Genomic DNA, 16,150 nt, shown 5'->3' on the forward strand with positions numbered 1-16,150 from the left:
CTTTATTATCATTATATATTATTATAAATATTATTATAATTATAATTATAATAATTATTTTGTTATTATTTAAATATAGGTTCTTTTTAGGAGATTGGATACTTTTTGTGAAATACATGTCTTAATAAAAAGTTGTAACGTATACTTTTATGACAAGAAAAAAAGTAATTGTGATAAAAATTAGAAGAGGGTTGTAAGAGAATGAAATCTAGTTCATTTATTCTGTTAAATACGTTTGTAATTTATCTTTTATTATTTCAGATACATATGTTATGGGCAAAATATTTATGATACGCTTTCGTTGTAATTATTTGTTATATGCATTTTATAAGCTTCGATGATTTGGTTATGTTTCTCAATGTTTTGGTACGTATTCTCGATAATTGTATGTTTAAAATTATTCAATAAAATGGTGATTTCACAGGTCTTTATACTAGTTAAAATAAAAAATTCTAACCAATCAAATTACTAGATCTTCGTTGTTCGCCTCACATTTTGTAAAAACAAATAAAGACAAGGGTTCCCAATGGCAAGTGTTGACCGTTAGCCATGTTCCACATCAACAACGAAGTTATCGTTGTACTCGTGTAACCGGTAACGTGTAGTGAAGATCGAAGAAAATATAAATTAAAAGTTTGGGAGCTGATACTTTCACTTTCATATTTACTTTCTTTCACCATTATTATTTAGTGCATTTCTTGCAAAAATAACCCTGTATAAATTAGAAAAAAAAAGTTTATGTAAGACTATCATTAAGGTCAATTTAGTATATTTAGGTGGAACAAGTAATTGATGGTGGAGATATCAATCCCATAAAAGTTTAACAATTAGAATTTATATTAAAAACTTATAAGGTAAACAAGGGAAAATGGAATAAAAAGAGTGAAAATTTGAAACCACTGGACAGATTTCCCCCAAAATTTATTATTTGGGCGGGTACCCAAAATACGTACACGCGCATATTATAAATGCCATTTTACAGGGTTTGGGTTTCATTTTAGCGGGGGAGGTCAAAAATACAATACAAAACACATACTCCCACACCACATAAAACACACACTTTGCCCTAATTTATTCATTCTCATCGATTGCAACCATCCGCCGCATCCGTCGCGCCGTCACCGTCACCGTCTTCATCGCCGTTATCTTCATCTATCTTCCGTGATTTTCACTTCCGATCGACCTGGTAAAACTCCGTTTTTACTACGATTTTGAATGATTTAGGGTTTCAGATCTACAAATGACAACGAAAGAATTAGGTGAAATATTGAATATTCATATAAGTTAATTTCGTAGCATGAATTTAGGGTTTCATTTTCGGCTAACGATGTCGATTATTAGGCGTGTTCGGAGTATATGATAATCGTGTTAGGGATCTTATCGAACGTATATTTAGTTTTATACTCCGTTTATTAAATTTTGAAAATTGGAAAATGAATTCTGTTTTTGAAGCAGTATAAGCTTAACTAATGATGTAAATCTCTATACCAAAATAGTTTTTATATCATTATATATAATAATATAATAATAGTGAGTTTTTATTACTCTGTATCTAACTATCTATTAGTGATTATTTTCTCTGTTGATTTCTTGAAAGTTTATCTAACACTTTCGTTCACTCTTTTGGTTTCAGCAGCAACAGTCGTCTCCCTACCCGTGTAAATTAACGTACATTTTACTCTGCATTTGAGGTATTACCATCTTCTACTCTGTGTATATGTTCTTTCAAAATTTTATTTGAACCAGAAAGTGCAGACATCTTAACATTATTAGGAATAATAATCTTACATACTAGATATATTAAAATGGAAACTTTTTTAAAATTAAGGTATATTAATCTAAAAGCGAAGTTGAGGCAGCATGGATCTATTAGGGACTAAGGTGAACTGATTATCCATATATGATTGTTTTCTGTCGTGCAATGTAATGTGCTACCAGACCTGAAGAACACAAAAAATGGAAAGTTTGATCAAAATGATATAATAGTTTGAAGAAAATAAATGAATTTTTTGAAATTAACACATTTTGAACCATCAGCTGTCTGCCCTCTATTGAACTCTGATTATATGTGTAACTAAGAATTAAATTGCGTAGTCATTTGTAATCATACATAACTTGATTTCCCCAACTGTAACGATACTAGATATTATGGCCATGGTTGATTTTCACTTAATTGATTTAATACAATGGAACTCAGTATGAAAATTATTAAAAGGCGACTGTTTTTGACTTAGGGTTATTAAAGAATAGTTTATTGTTACTTTATAGTGTTTGTCTTTGGGATATTCGTCTTCACTTGTTACTACTAATATTGTTCATGACTGGAAATGATTGTTCTTGTATTTTAATGTCCATTTCATGACCTGTGATATGAACTTATGATTTCAGGTAATCAGTGAAAATGTCAGCAGCTGGAGGGGGATATACAATAGATGCAAATACTCTAGTTAGGAGACTAAAAGCTTTATATTCTCATTGGCGTGAACAAAGAGATGAATTATGGGGATCTTGTAATGCATTTGCTGTTGCTACCCCACCACCATCAGACGATCTTCGTTATCTCAAGTCTTCATCTCTCAACATTTGGTTACTTGGTTATGAATTCCCAGAAACAATTATGGTTTTTACCGACAAGCAGATTCATTTCTTATGTAGCCAAAAGAAAGCATCACTACTTGATGTTGTCAAAAAGTCTGCTAAAGAGGCAGTAGGTGTAGATGTTGTGATGCATGTGAAGGCAAAAAGTGATGATGGGTCGACCCAAATGGATACCATATTACAAACCATTGAATCTTTTGATTCCCCTGTTCTTGGGCATATAGCAAGAGAGGTTCCTGAAGGGAAACTTCTAGAGAAATGGGCTGAAAAAATGAAGTCATCTGGCTTACAACTCATTGATATTACTAATGGATTAGCAGATCTTTTTGCTGTTAAAGAAGCTGGTGAGCTGACAAATGTGAAAAAAGCTGCTTATTTAACTGCTTCTGTTATGAAACTGTTTGTTGTTCCAAAGCTCGAAAAGGTAATCGATGAAGAAACAAAAGTTACTCATTCTTCATTAATGGATGATACTGAAAAAACTATTTTGGAGCCCACTAAAATCAAAGTTAAATTGAAAGCTGACAATGTTGATATCTGTTATCCTCCTATTTTTCAAAGTGGTGGAAACTTTGATCTCAGACCGAGTGCTTCAAGCAACGATGATCTTTTGTATTATGATTCAGCCAGCGTGATCATTTGCGCACTCGGGTCCCGCTATAATAGCTACTGTGCAAATTTGGCTAGAACTTTTCTTATCGATTCAAATGCTACTCAAAGCAAAGCTTATCAGGTTCTTCTTAAGGCACACGAGGCTGCTCTTACTGCTTTGAAACCTGGTAATAAGGCTAATTCTGTTTACAAGGCTGCACTTGCAGTTATTGAAAAAGAAGCTCCTGAATTGACTTCAAATTTGACCAAATCAGCTGGGACGGGAATCGGTCTTGAATTTCGCGAGTCGGGTTTGACTCTTAATGAGAAAAATGAGAGAACTTTGAAAGCGGGTATGGTTTTAAATGTTTCACTAGGGTTTCAAAACTTGCAGACTAAGAGCAACAATCCAAAGAGTCAAAATTATGCACTATTACTTGCTGATACTGTTATCGTTACTGATAATGGTCATGAAGTGGTTACTGGTTTAAGCACCAAAGCTTTTAAAGATGTTGCATACTCTTTCAATGATGGTGAGCAACAACCAGATGAAAATGTACAAGTTAAATCTGATTCTAAACGTAATGAATCTTTGTATTCTAAAGCAACATTAAGATCAGACAATCATGAAATGTCTAAAGAAGAACTTAGAAGACAACATCAAGCTGAACTCGCGCGTCAAAAGAATGAAGAAACTGCACAAAGACTTGCAGGTGGTAAAAGTGCAACAGGTGATGGTCGATCTTCTTCAAGAACTTCAAACGATTTAATCGCTTATAAAAATGTTAACGATCTTCCCCCGCCACGGAATTTAATGATTGTGGTTGACCAAAAGAACGAGTCAATTCTGATACCGTTATACGGTTGTATGGTACCGTTTCATATTGCTACTGTTAAAACGGTTTCTAGTCAATCAGATACGAGCAGTAATTGTTACATCAGGATCATATTTAACGTTCCCGGAGCTCCGTTTTCGTCAAATGATCCGAATTCGGTTAAGAATCAGACGGATATTTTCTTGAAAGAGGTCTCGTTTCGTTCTAAGGACCCGAGGCATATTAGTGAAGTGGTACAACAGATTAAAACACTTAGAAGAAACGTTGTTTCACGTGAGTCAGAAAAGGCTGAACGTGCATCATTGGTTACTCAAGAGAAACTTGTGCTTGCTGGGAATAAGTTTAAACCGATAAGGTTAATGGATCTTTGGATCCGCCCACCGTTTCCGGGTCGCGGGCGAAAGCTTCCGGGTACTTTAGAAGCACACGATAACGGTTTCAGATACGGAACATCGAGGAGTGATGAACGTGTGGATATTCTGTTTGGTAATATTAAACATGCGTTTTTTCAGTCAGCTGAAAAAGAAATGATTACTTTGTTGCACTTTCATCTTCATAATCATATAATGGTTGGAAACAAAAAGACAAAAGATGTTCAGTTTTATGTTGAGGTTATGGATGTTGTGCAAACGCTTGGAGGTGGTAAACGATCTGCTTATGACCCGGATGAAATCGAGGAAGAACAAAGAGAAAGGGACCGTAAAAACAAGATCAATATGGATTTTCAGAATTTTGTTAATCGGGTTAATGATCTTTGGGGACAACCAAAGTTTAAAAGTCTTGACCTTGAGTTTGACCAGCCTTTAAGAGAACTAGGGTTTCACGGGGTCCCACACAAAGCTTCTGCTTTCATTGTTCCAACTTCTTCCTGTTTAGTGGAGCTGATTGAAACTCCATTTTTTGTAGTTACTTTAAGTGAAATTGAGATTGTGAATCTTGAAAGAGTCGGGCTCGGACAAAAGAATTTTGACATGGCTATTGTGTTTAAAGATTTTAAAAAGGACGTCCTTCGAATTGATTCGATTCCGTCTTCTTCACTTGATGGAATCAAAGAATGGTTAGATACAACTGATATCAAGTATTATGAAAGCAGGTTGAACATGAACTGGCGGGCCATACTGAAAACAATTACTGATGACCCACAAAACTTCATTGATGAAGGTGGATGGGAGTTTTTGAATTTGGAAGCTAGTGATTCTGAATCTGATGGTTCACAAGAGTCTGATCAAGGTTACGAGCCGTCTGATGTGGAACCTGAGTCTGAGTCAGAAGATGACGGGTCTGATAGTGCATCGTTGGTTGAGTCTGATGACGATGAGGAAGAAGAAGAAGAGGAAGGATCTGAGGAAGAAGAAGGGAAGACATGGGAGGAGTTGGAACGAGAAGCAACGAATGCTGATAAGGAGAAAGGTGTTGAGTCTGATAGTGAAGAAGAGAGAAAAAGAAGGAAGATGAAGGCGTTTGGCAAGTCTCGTGTGGGTCCCAGCAGCGGTGCACCAAAGCGTTCGAAATTCAGAAGGTAAAATGTAATCTTATTAGATTTTCATGAGTTTATTAGAGTAGTTGGAGTAAGTTGAACGTGTGTTTTGTACTTTTGAAAGCAGCAGTTATTTTGTCTATGAATCTTTAAAGTTTATGATCTGGTTTTGGTTTTGAAATGGTAGTCTCTATCTATGTGACTGTTAGTTATAGATTAGATGATGGATGTTGTAGTATGCTTTGCATCATTTAAAAACTTATTATCGTGAGATCAAAAATAAAGAACTATATCATATGGATTATGTGTTATTCAAAATTATGTTTATATATAACTATATAAGTAGTGACAGTTTTTCAGGTTTGTTGCTAACTACATACCTAGAAGGATAGAACACAAGTGTTTGTCATTATTGTGTATGTTCAGTTTTAAAATTATGTATTTAAGTTTATAAAAGTTATATTTGTATATTTATGGCTACATAAAAGTACTTGTATTCAAGTTTATAAAAGTTATATTTATATATAGGTATCGTTATGAATAAAAAAACTGGTAGAGAGATATAGTTACGAACGGTACTGTTTGAGACACACAGTATGATAGTAATAGCATAGGTTCTGTAAGTTACAAAAGGGTAAATTAAAAAATGGATTTGTTGATCACCTTACAAAATGTGGCTGCTACTTTTGGTTTTGCAGCAGGGAAATGTTTTGTGTGGGTTGTTTTAAAGTGGGTAGTGTGTAAATTCTGAATATTATGTATATATATGCCTTCTGTACATTCATGGTTGTACATCGTTAAAGGTAAAATAGGAGTTACTTGATGTCATTTTGCATGTTACTTTAACTGTAAGTCTTTCATGTGTGTTACTATGTATTGAAGAACACATTATCTGTTTAGGCACGACTGTTTCACATCAACAATCCCGCACAATATCCTTTTTCAGTTAACCATTGGAAATTGAGGGATGTGATGTACGACTAGTCTATATCATGATTGAACTTTCATATGGTTCATCGTGTACTAATATTTGGCTCGACTGACTTTTGCTTAAACCCTCTTTAGTGGCACAACTTGGTTTTAGAGTCATGGGTCATTGGGGTTTAGCCACATTGTCTTAATAGGCCTTACAATATTATACGTTGCTTAATGAAATATCAACTTTCGGACTCTACAAAAATGTTATCCATTTATATTGTTCCCGGTTTTGAGTTTTGACCAGTTACCCCGTGCCTGACCCATTATACGGGTAACTATATAGGTCCTTACTGACTGAATCATTACACATTTATATAGATAATCAATACACGTATTGTGTATTGCTTGCTATATTTACTGGTCGATTTCCCAATTTCTTTTTCTTCATGTGGTTGGAAAGCTTTCTAAGGCATAATAATGTTATCATGGAGAGGTAATTCACGCTTGAGTGATGAAAAATCAGACAAATCCAATGTTGTAATCAATGGTTGATTTAGAAATTGTAGTCGCTGGTTAAAAGCTAAAAAAATTTATACTATATGCCTTATTTTAATGATGTCACTTAAAAAATTTACACTATCTACTGATGTCTTTAATTAAAACCCCATATTTTTTCTCTCACTAAATCGCGTATTTTCTTGATAGCACGTGCTACCCGTTACTACCATGTTGGTTTGCCCCTGGTTGTAATTAACGGTATGGTAGGAATGTTGTATGATGCTGGGGATGCTGTAAAGTTTCATTACCCTAGAGCTTTTGCTACAACTATGTTGAGTTGGGGCGTCATTAAATACAACACCAATTATAAGCTGCTAGAGAGCTAAATTGTGTTAAAGAAATGACCATTGCTGTGCAAAGTTTGGATGTAATTTTGATAGAAGTTCGCGGTATTACTTAGGATGTAATTCGATAGAAGTTCATATAGTATTAGTTTAGCCTTTTAACCTCGTGTTGATGTTTCATGATAAAATCAATGTTTTTTGAGCATACATTATACTACCTTAATTCAATGGCCGATCTAGGAATCGTAGTCACATGTGCCACTAATTAAAAGCTAAAAAAAATAATACACTATTTTATGGTGTTACACAAAAAAATTACACTATCCAATACTTAAAAGCCCCAAAAAATTTCCACTAGATAACGTTTTTCAGTGGTAGCCTGTGCTACCACTTCGTATAATATAGATCCGCCCCTGTACCTTATTATTATTATAATTATAACCTAAAATCAATGTTCTTTGAGAATTGTTCTGTTGTTTGAGAAACATGTCAGTTATGGTGGCATGTGCTGTACATGTACATGTATGGCTGAGCAGAAAACCGAATTAACCGAACTATAACCGTTTTAATCGTTAAAACCGAACCGAATTAACCAAACCGAACGTATAACCGCGATTATGGTTAAAGTTTTTAAATTAACCGAATTTTATGGGGCGGTTATGAAAATATAGATGGGAAAATTGTTTGAAAATGCATTGAACTTTCACCAAATTCATATTGTATGCATCGAACTTTCAAATCTCCTATTGTATGCATTAAACTATTTTAATTGTTCTATTGTATGTAGTTAACTTGTTATAATAGGTAAACTTCAGGTCACATGCTGGAGAAAGTTACATTATTAGTCCCTTATGTTTATCAGATATTGCAAGCTAGTTATCTTTATTAGTTTTTAACGACATTAGTCCCTCATATACAAACCCTAATTTCTGTACACTTCCATGTTCAAATTCAGACCCTAATTAAACTAAAACAAAGACATATAAATACCATCGTTAAACAGGCCTGATTTTTAAACCCATTGGAAACCCAGATCTGAAACTCGTTCGAGATCTACCGTCATTCCAGACCTACCGTCAACAATGAAATTGAAGGAAAATTGGGTCCGGTGGTCGTTTATAAAGCGACGCCGATGAAATCGAAGGACAAAGCTTGAAATTCATATCTTGGTTTTCGGTTTCTTGTTGGTGATGGATGTTGCAAACAGAATACTTGACAGGATTGACCAGACGTGGTATATTACCTTTTATAAGTTTCCTTGCATTATGCTTTTGAAGTGGGTCAGGGGTTGTAAACTCGTTTCCCACTTAATTTGGTAAGTTATGAACTACACTTGATTTTCAGAACTAAAAAATCAACACTAGCTATATTTGCAATTAAAGTTTGTGACGACCCGAAAATTTCCGACCAAATTTAAACTTAATCTTTGTATGATTCCGATACGATAAGCAAAGTCTGTAATGTTGAGTTTTAAAAATATTGAACTAATTCATATATCCATTTGACCTTCGACTGTGCCCGACGATTCACGAACAACTAATTGTAAATAGATACATACATACATACATATATATATATATATATATATATATATATATATATATATATATATATATATATATATATAAATATGTATATATATAAATATTAATTTGAAATATTATCTGAAATAATATATGATGTAATTGTTGGAAATAAATATGTAAAATAATATGCGATGTAATGAAAACTATATATATATATATATATATATATATATATATATATATATATATATATATATATATATATATATATATATATATATATATATATATAATTATGTATATAAATATTACTTGTAAATATATAAAATTATATTAAATCTAATGGTTTAAAAATATATAACATATTTATTTTAGTAGTTAAATTTGCTATTTAAAACTGTTTCTATATAGAAAGAAAATATATTAAAAATAAATGATTTCAAGCATAAATAATGAACGATTGTAATACTCGGTTGGCGTTTCGCTAGTGTTCATATAGATCTAATACGAGTTTATGAAGATTTAAAATAAAAATTGAACTATAAATCGATTACGAAGATTTTAGATTTAATAAAAATATTTTTACCTTTCTAGATTAAATTTTAGTACTCCGTACATATTATTTGAAACAGAAAATAAATAAATAACAAATCTTTTTGATCAGGTTTCAAACAGGTAATGACCAGAATAAATAAATGGTCTTAATTTAAAAATTTAGGATTTTTAGGAACAACTTTATACGTTAACTGTTTAGCAATGGGCACGATATAACACTCCCTAATAGGACAAACCTCCGGCTGCTTAACTATTTATCACTGTATGTGTTACTGTTTGTCCTGTGATTCTTATCCATCATCTATCTTTTACATATACATATACATGCCTTACATATACATATATCAAAATATATAAGCTCGATTACACACACACACACACACACCCCCCATATATGATCACCCTTTCTTCTTCACCACTACCGCCACCATCCGGCCACCACCCCATCACCTCACAACCGCCACACTCCACCACCCCAAGCCGATTAACACCACCTTCACACACACACACACTCTCTCTCTCTCTCTCTCTATATATATATATATATATATATATATATATATATATATATATATATATATATATAGTTACATACACACGTACATCCATGCCATCACTACCCTATCACCACCCTCATGACCACCTACGAGCTCCTATTATATTTTTTTTCTTCGTTTGAGTATCCACAACGAGCCCAATTATATTTCTAATACGAGCTAGGAACACAATCCATAAATTCTCACCATGACAACACCTCAACTCCATCGTGATTCTGCTGTATACATGAATCAAACCATCACTAACGATCTTCATCTTACCATTGATGCATCTTTCTTTGTTCTAATCAAACCATCACCATCTTTCTTTCTATTTTGAATAATAGAGTACACCACCGAATTGTTTTCTATTAAATGATGATGATGTATAAAGAATAACGAACGATATTGATAGAGATTATGAACTGTGATGATGATGTGGAACGATGAAAATAAACCGAAGATGGCTGCTAGTCTGTTATACGAATTGGAGAAGCAACGAACGGTTTTAATTGTTAATTTGGTTTTGATAATTGGGCCACTAGGGTTTTAAATGAACTTGCAATTTGCTTTGGGCTGTATTGGGCCGAGTTCTTTTTTTTTTTGATGGGTCGTGATCCATTTTTGGTGCTTTCTTTTCGGTTGGACTGAAATAAGGAATAAAAGAATTTAAACCTACGTTAAATCAGGAAAGCAAAGACAGATGGATGGTAGAGGGTGTTGGGTTTAAGCGGGAGGTCTTGAGTTCGAGTCTGGGCAGCGACATTTTATTTTTAGAAGCTTGTTTCTTCAAAGGTTGTATTTTAAATTTTTCTTTATTATTATTATTATTATTATTATTATTATTATTATTATTATTATTTTTTTTTTTTTACTACTTTTATTAACATGAATATTATTATTATTATTGATATTATTAGGATTATTATTATTATTATTATTATTATTATTATTATTATTATCATTAATATTATTATTATTATTATTATAAAAATAATACACTTTATTATTATTATTATCATTAACATTATTATTACTATCGATTTATAATTATTATTATCATATTATTAACATTAAAATATTTATTAACAGGTATTATTATTAAGTATTATTAGTATTAAGAATTTTTATCAAAATTAGTATCTTTATTGTAAAAATAATACAACCTTTTTAATTTTATTATTGTTACTATCATTATTAAAAAATTTATATATTTTATTTTTATTATTTTTATTAACATAACTATATTAGTATTTTTATAATAAATACAGTAAATAAAGTAAATATATTATTAAGGAAACTTATAAATTATTAATTATAAAGATTACATCACTAAGAATAATACATAAATTTGTTCGATTACCATTATATGTGTTAATATATATATAAATGATTTAGGTTCGTGAATCCGAGGCCAACCCTGCATTGTTCAATATCGTCATATGTATTTTTACTACAAAATACATTAAGTGAGTTCATTTGATTCCCTTTTACTTTTTACATTTTTGGGACTGAGAATACATGCATTGTTTTTATAACTGTTTTGTTAAATGCTTTTGAAATATATTTTGAACTGCGAATACATGAAATACTTTTATAACTGTTTTACGAAATAGACACAAGTAATTGAAACTACATTCTATGGTTGAATTATCAAAATCGAATGTGCCCTTTTTATTGTAGTGACCCGAACTTTTCCATGTTTATATATATTAATTGAGATTGATATTTACATGATTAAATGTTTCCAACATGTTAAGCAATCAAACTTGTTAAGACTTGATTAATTGAAATATGTTTCATATAGACAATTGACCACCCAAGTTGACCGGTGATTCACAAACGTTAAAACTTGTAAAAACTATATGACGACATATATATGGATATATATATAGTTAACATGATACTATGATAAGTAAACATATCATTAATTATATTAACAATGAACTACATATGTAAAAACAAGACTACTAACTTAATGATTTTTAAACGAGACATATATGTAACGATTATCGTTGTAAAGACATTTAATGTATATATATCATATTAAGAGATATTCATACATGATAATATCATGATAATATAATAATTTAAAATCTCATTTGATATTATAAACATTGGGTTAACAACATTTAACAAGATCATTAACCTAAAGGTTTCAAAACAACACTTACATGTAACGACTAACGATGACTTAACGACTCAGTTAAAATGTATATACATGTAGTGTTTTAATATGTATTTATACACTTTTGAAAGACTTCATTACACTTATCAAAATACTTCTACTTAACAAAAATGCTTACAATTACATCCTCGTTCAGTTTCATCAACAATTCTACTCGTATGCACCCGTATTCGTACTCGTACAATACACAGCTTTTAGATGTATGTACTATTGGTATATACACTCCAATGATCAGCTTTTAGCAGCCCATGTGAGTCACCTAACACATGTGGGGACCATCATTTGGCAACTAGCATGAAATATCTCATAAAATTACAAAAATATGAGTAATCATTCATGACTTATTTACATGAAAACAAAATTACATATCCTTTATATCTAATCCATACACCAACGACCAAAAACACCTACAAACACTTTCATTCTTCAATTTTCTTCATCTAATTGATCTCTCTCAAGTTCTATCTTTAAGTTCTAAGTGTTCTTCATATATTCTACAAGTTCTAGTTACATAAAATCAAGAATACTTTCAAGTTTGCTAGCTCACTTCCAATCTTGTAAGGTGATCATCCAACCTCAAGAAATCTTTGTTTCTTACAGTAGGTTATCATTCTAATACAAGTTAATAATCATATTCAAACTTTGGTTCAATTTCTATAACTATAACAATCTTATTTCAAGTGATGATCTTACTTGAACTTGTTTTCGTGTCATGATTCTGCTTCAAGAACTTCGAGCCATCCAAGGATCCGTTGAAGCTAGATCCATTTTTCTCTTTTCCAGTAGGTTTATCCAAGGAACTTAAGGTAGTAATGATATTCATAACATCATTCGATTCATACATATAAAGCTATCTTATTCGAAGGTTTAAACTTGTAATCACTAGAACATAGTTTAGTTAATTCTAAACTTGTTCGCAAACAAAAGTTAATCCTTCTAACTTGACTTTTAAAATCAACTAAACACATGTTCTATATCTATATGATATGCTAACTTAATGATTTAAAACCTGGAAACACGAAAAACACCGTAAAATCGGATTTACGCCGTCGTAGTAACACCGCGGGCTGTTTTGGGTTAGTTAATTAAAAACTATGATAAACTTTGATTTAAAAGTTGTTATTCTGAGAAAATGATTTTTATTATGAACATGAATCTATATCCAAAAATTATGGTTAAACTCAAAGTGAAAGTATGTTTTCTAAAATGGTCATCTAGACGTCGTTCTTTCGACTGAAATGACTACCTTTACAAAAACGACTTGTAACTTATTTTTTCGACTATAAACCTATACTTTTTCTGTTTAGATTCATAAAATAGAGTTCAATATGAAACCATAGCAATTTGATTCACTCAAAACGGATTTAAAATGAAGAAGTTATGGGTAAAACAAGATTGGATAATTTTTCTCATTTTAGCTACGTGAAAATTGGTAACAAATCCATTCCAACCATAACTTAATCAACTTGTATTGTATTTTATGTAATCTTGAGATACCATAGACAAGTATACAATGTTTTGACCTATCATGTCGACACATCTATATATATTTTGGAACAACCATAGACACTCTATATGTGAATGTTGGAGTTAGCTATACAGGGTTGAGGTTGATTCCAAAATATATATAGTTTGAGTTGTGATCAATACTGAGATACGTATACACTGGGTCGTGGATTGATTCAAGATAATATTTATCGATTTATTTCTGTACATTTAACTGTGGACAACTAGTTGTAGGTTACTAACGAGGACAGCTGACTTAATAAACTTAAAACATCAAAATATATTAAAAGTGTTGTAAATATATTTTGAACATAGTTTGATATATATGTATATATTGTTATAGGTTCGTGAATCAACCAGTGGCCAAGTCTTACTTCCCGACGAAGTAAAAATCTGTGAAAGTGAGTTATAGTCCCACTTTTAAAATCTACTTTTTGGGATGAGAATACATGCAGGTTTTATAAATGATTTACAAAATAGACACAAGTACGTGAAACTACATTCTATGGTTGAATTATCGAAATTGAATATGCCCCTTTTTATTAAGTCTGGTAATCTAAGAATTAGGGAACAGACACCCTAATTGACGCGAATCCTAAAGATAGATCTATTGGGCCTAACAAACCCCATCCAAAGTACCGGATGCTTTAGTACTTCGAAATTTATATCATATCCGAAGGGTGTCCCGGAATGATGGGGATATTCTTATATATGCATCTTGTTAATGTCGGTTACCAGGTGTTCACCATATGAATGATTTTTATCTCTATGTATGGGATGTGTATTGAAATATGAAATCTTGTGGTCTATTATTATGATTTGATATATATAGGTTAAACCTATAACTCACCAACATTTTTTTTGACGTTTTAAGCATGTTTATTCTCAGGTGATTATTAAGAGCTTCCGCTGTCGCATACTTAAATAAGGACGAGATTTGGAGTCCATGCTTGTATTATATTGTGTAAAAACTGTATTCAAGAAACTTATTTTGTTGTAACATATTTGTATTGTAAACCATTATGTAATGGTCGTGTGTAAACAGGATATTTTAGATTATCATTATTTGATAATCTACGTAAAGCTTTTTAAAACCTTTATCTATGAAATAAAGGTTATGGTTTGTTTTAAAAATGAATGCAGTCTTTGAAAAATGTCTCATATAGAGGTCAAAACCTCGCAACGAAATCAATTAATATGGAACGTTTTTAATCAATAAGAATGGGACATTTCAGTTGGTATCAGAGCGTTGGTCTTAGAGAACCAGAAAATTTGCATTAGTGTGTCTTATTGAGTTTGTTAGGATGCATTAGTGAGTCTGGACTTCGATCGTGTTTTCTTTAAATATGATTGCTTAACATTTTTGTTGGAAACTATATATTTTTAACATATGAATATTATGTGATATATTAATCTCTTAACGTGTTTGATATTATGTGATAGATGTCTACCTCTAGGACAAGTCCCATTGACTCACCTAATAATAATGAAGAGTCAAATGTAAATTGGAATGATTCTTTGACTGATTCACAAGTTCCCGAAGAGGAACCGGAAGAAGAGTCGGAACCGGAAGAAGAATCGGAACCGGAAGAAGAATCGGAACCGGATGAAGAAATAGAACCGGTGGGGGAAATAATAAAACGGTTAAGTAAAAGAAAATCGTCAACCAACCGACCAAGGTTAATTATGGTCAATGGTGTTTCCGCCAAGGAAGCAAAATATTGGGAGGATTACCAATTCTCCGATGAATCGGATTCCGACGAGAATTCCGATGATGTTATAGAAATTACCCCAACTGAATTTAAAAAGGCAAAAGAAAATAATAAGGGAAAGGGCATAAAAATAGAGAAATCTAATTCCAACCCCGATGAACTTTATATGTATCGTCAACCCCCGAAGTCCTTAAGTTGTAACAATGACTCGGGAACCTCTAAACCACCAGGTTTTTCTAAACCAATGTGGATAACGACGGCTCGTATTAGGGGAACATCATATATCCCTAGAAACTTGGCAAAACGAACCAAAACCGAAGAAGAAGAAACAAGGGAGTCGGAATAAGATAGTTGTATTCGTGTGGTGTAATATAAGTAATATCGTGTGCTTATGCTTTATGATATATGTAAAAATTGCTTGTATTAATAAGTATTTTTTTTATGAATCTAACTCTTGTCTATTTTACAGTATAATAACACAAAATGGATAGACAACCCAATATTTTAAGAGACCTACCCGGAGACATGATCGATGAAATCTTGTCTAGAGTCGGTCAGAATTCCTCGGCACAACTATTTAAGGCGAGATCAGTTTGTAAGACATTCGAAGAACGTTCCAAGAATGCCTTGGTTTATAAAAGGCTTTCGTTCGAAAGATGGGGGATATCACATTGGGAAATCCATAAGTTACGATGTGTTTACTTTGACGCATATATTGCGGGGAACCCAAATGCTATTTTACGCAACGGGTTAAGAAATTATTTTGACTCAGTATATCCGAATATAGGACTTCGTGATTTAGAAAAAGCGGCTAACATGCAACATAAAGAAGCATGTTATGCTTACGGGTTAGTAATGTTCGCTT

The 16,150-nt window shown here is 32.0% G+C and overlaps 1 protein-coding gene across 1 annotated transcript; it reads left to right on the forward strand.

Annotated features, from left to right (window-relative positions):
• The first annotated feature begins 1,011 nt into the window (after window positions 1-1,011).
• On the forward strand, window positions 1,012-5,716 carry LOC139851957 (FACT complex subunit SPT16-like). The gene is made up of 3 exons (XM_071841153.1): window positions 1,012-1,186; window positions 1,634-1,691; window positions 2,389-5,716. Exon 3 carries the CDS (start codon window positions 2,402-2,404, stop codon window positions 5,546-5,548), a length of 3,147 nt encoding a protein of 1,048 aa, XP_071697254.1. The 5' UTR covers window positions 1,012-1,186; window positions 1,634-1,691; window positions 2,389-2,401; the 3' UTR covers window positions 5,549-5,716.
• Window positions 5,717-16,150: the final 10,434 nt, after the last annotated feature.

Source organism: Rutidosis leptorrhynchoides, chromosome 6 (assembly GCF_046630445.1).
Source record: "Rutidosis leptorrhynchoides isolate AG116_Rl617_1_P2 chromosome 6, CSIRO_AGI_Rlap_v1, whole genome shotgun sequence".
NCBI classification, from domain to species: domain Eukaryota; kingdom Viridiplantae; phylum Streptophyta; class Magnoliopsida; order Asterales; family Asteraceae; genus Rutidosis; species Rutidosis leptorrhynchoides.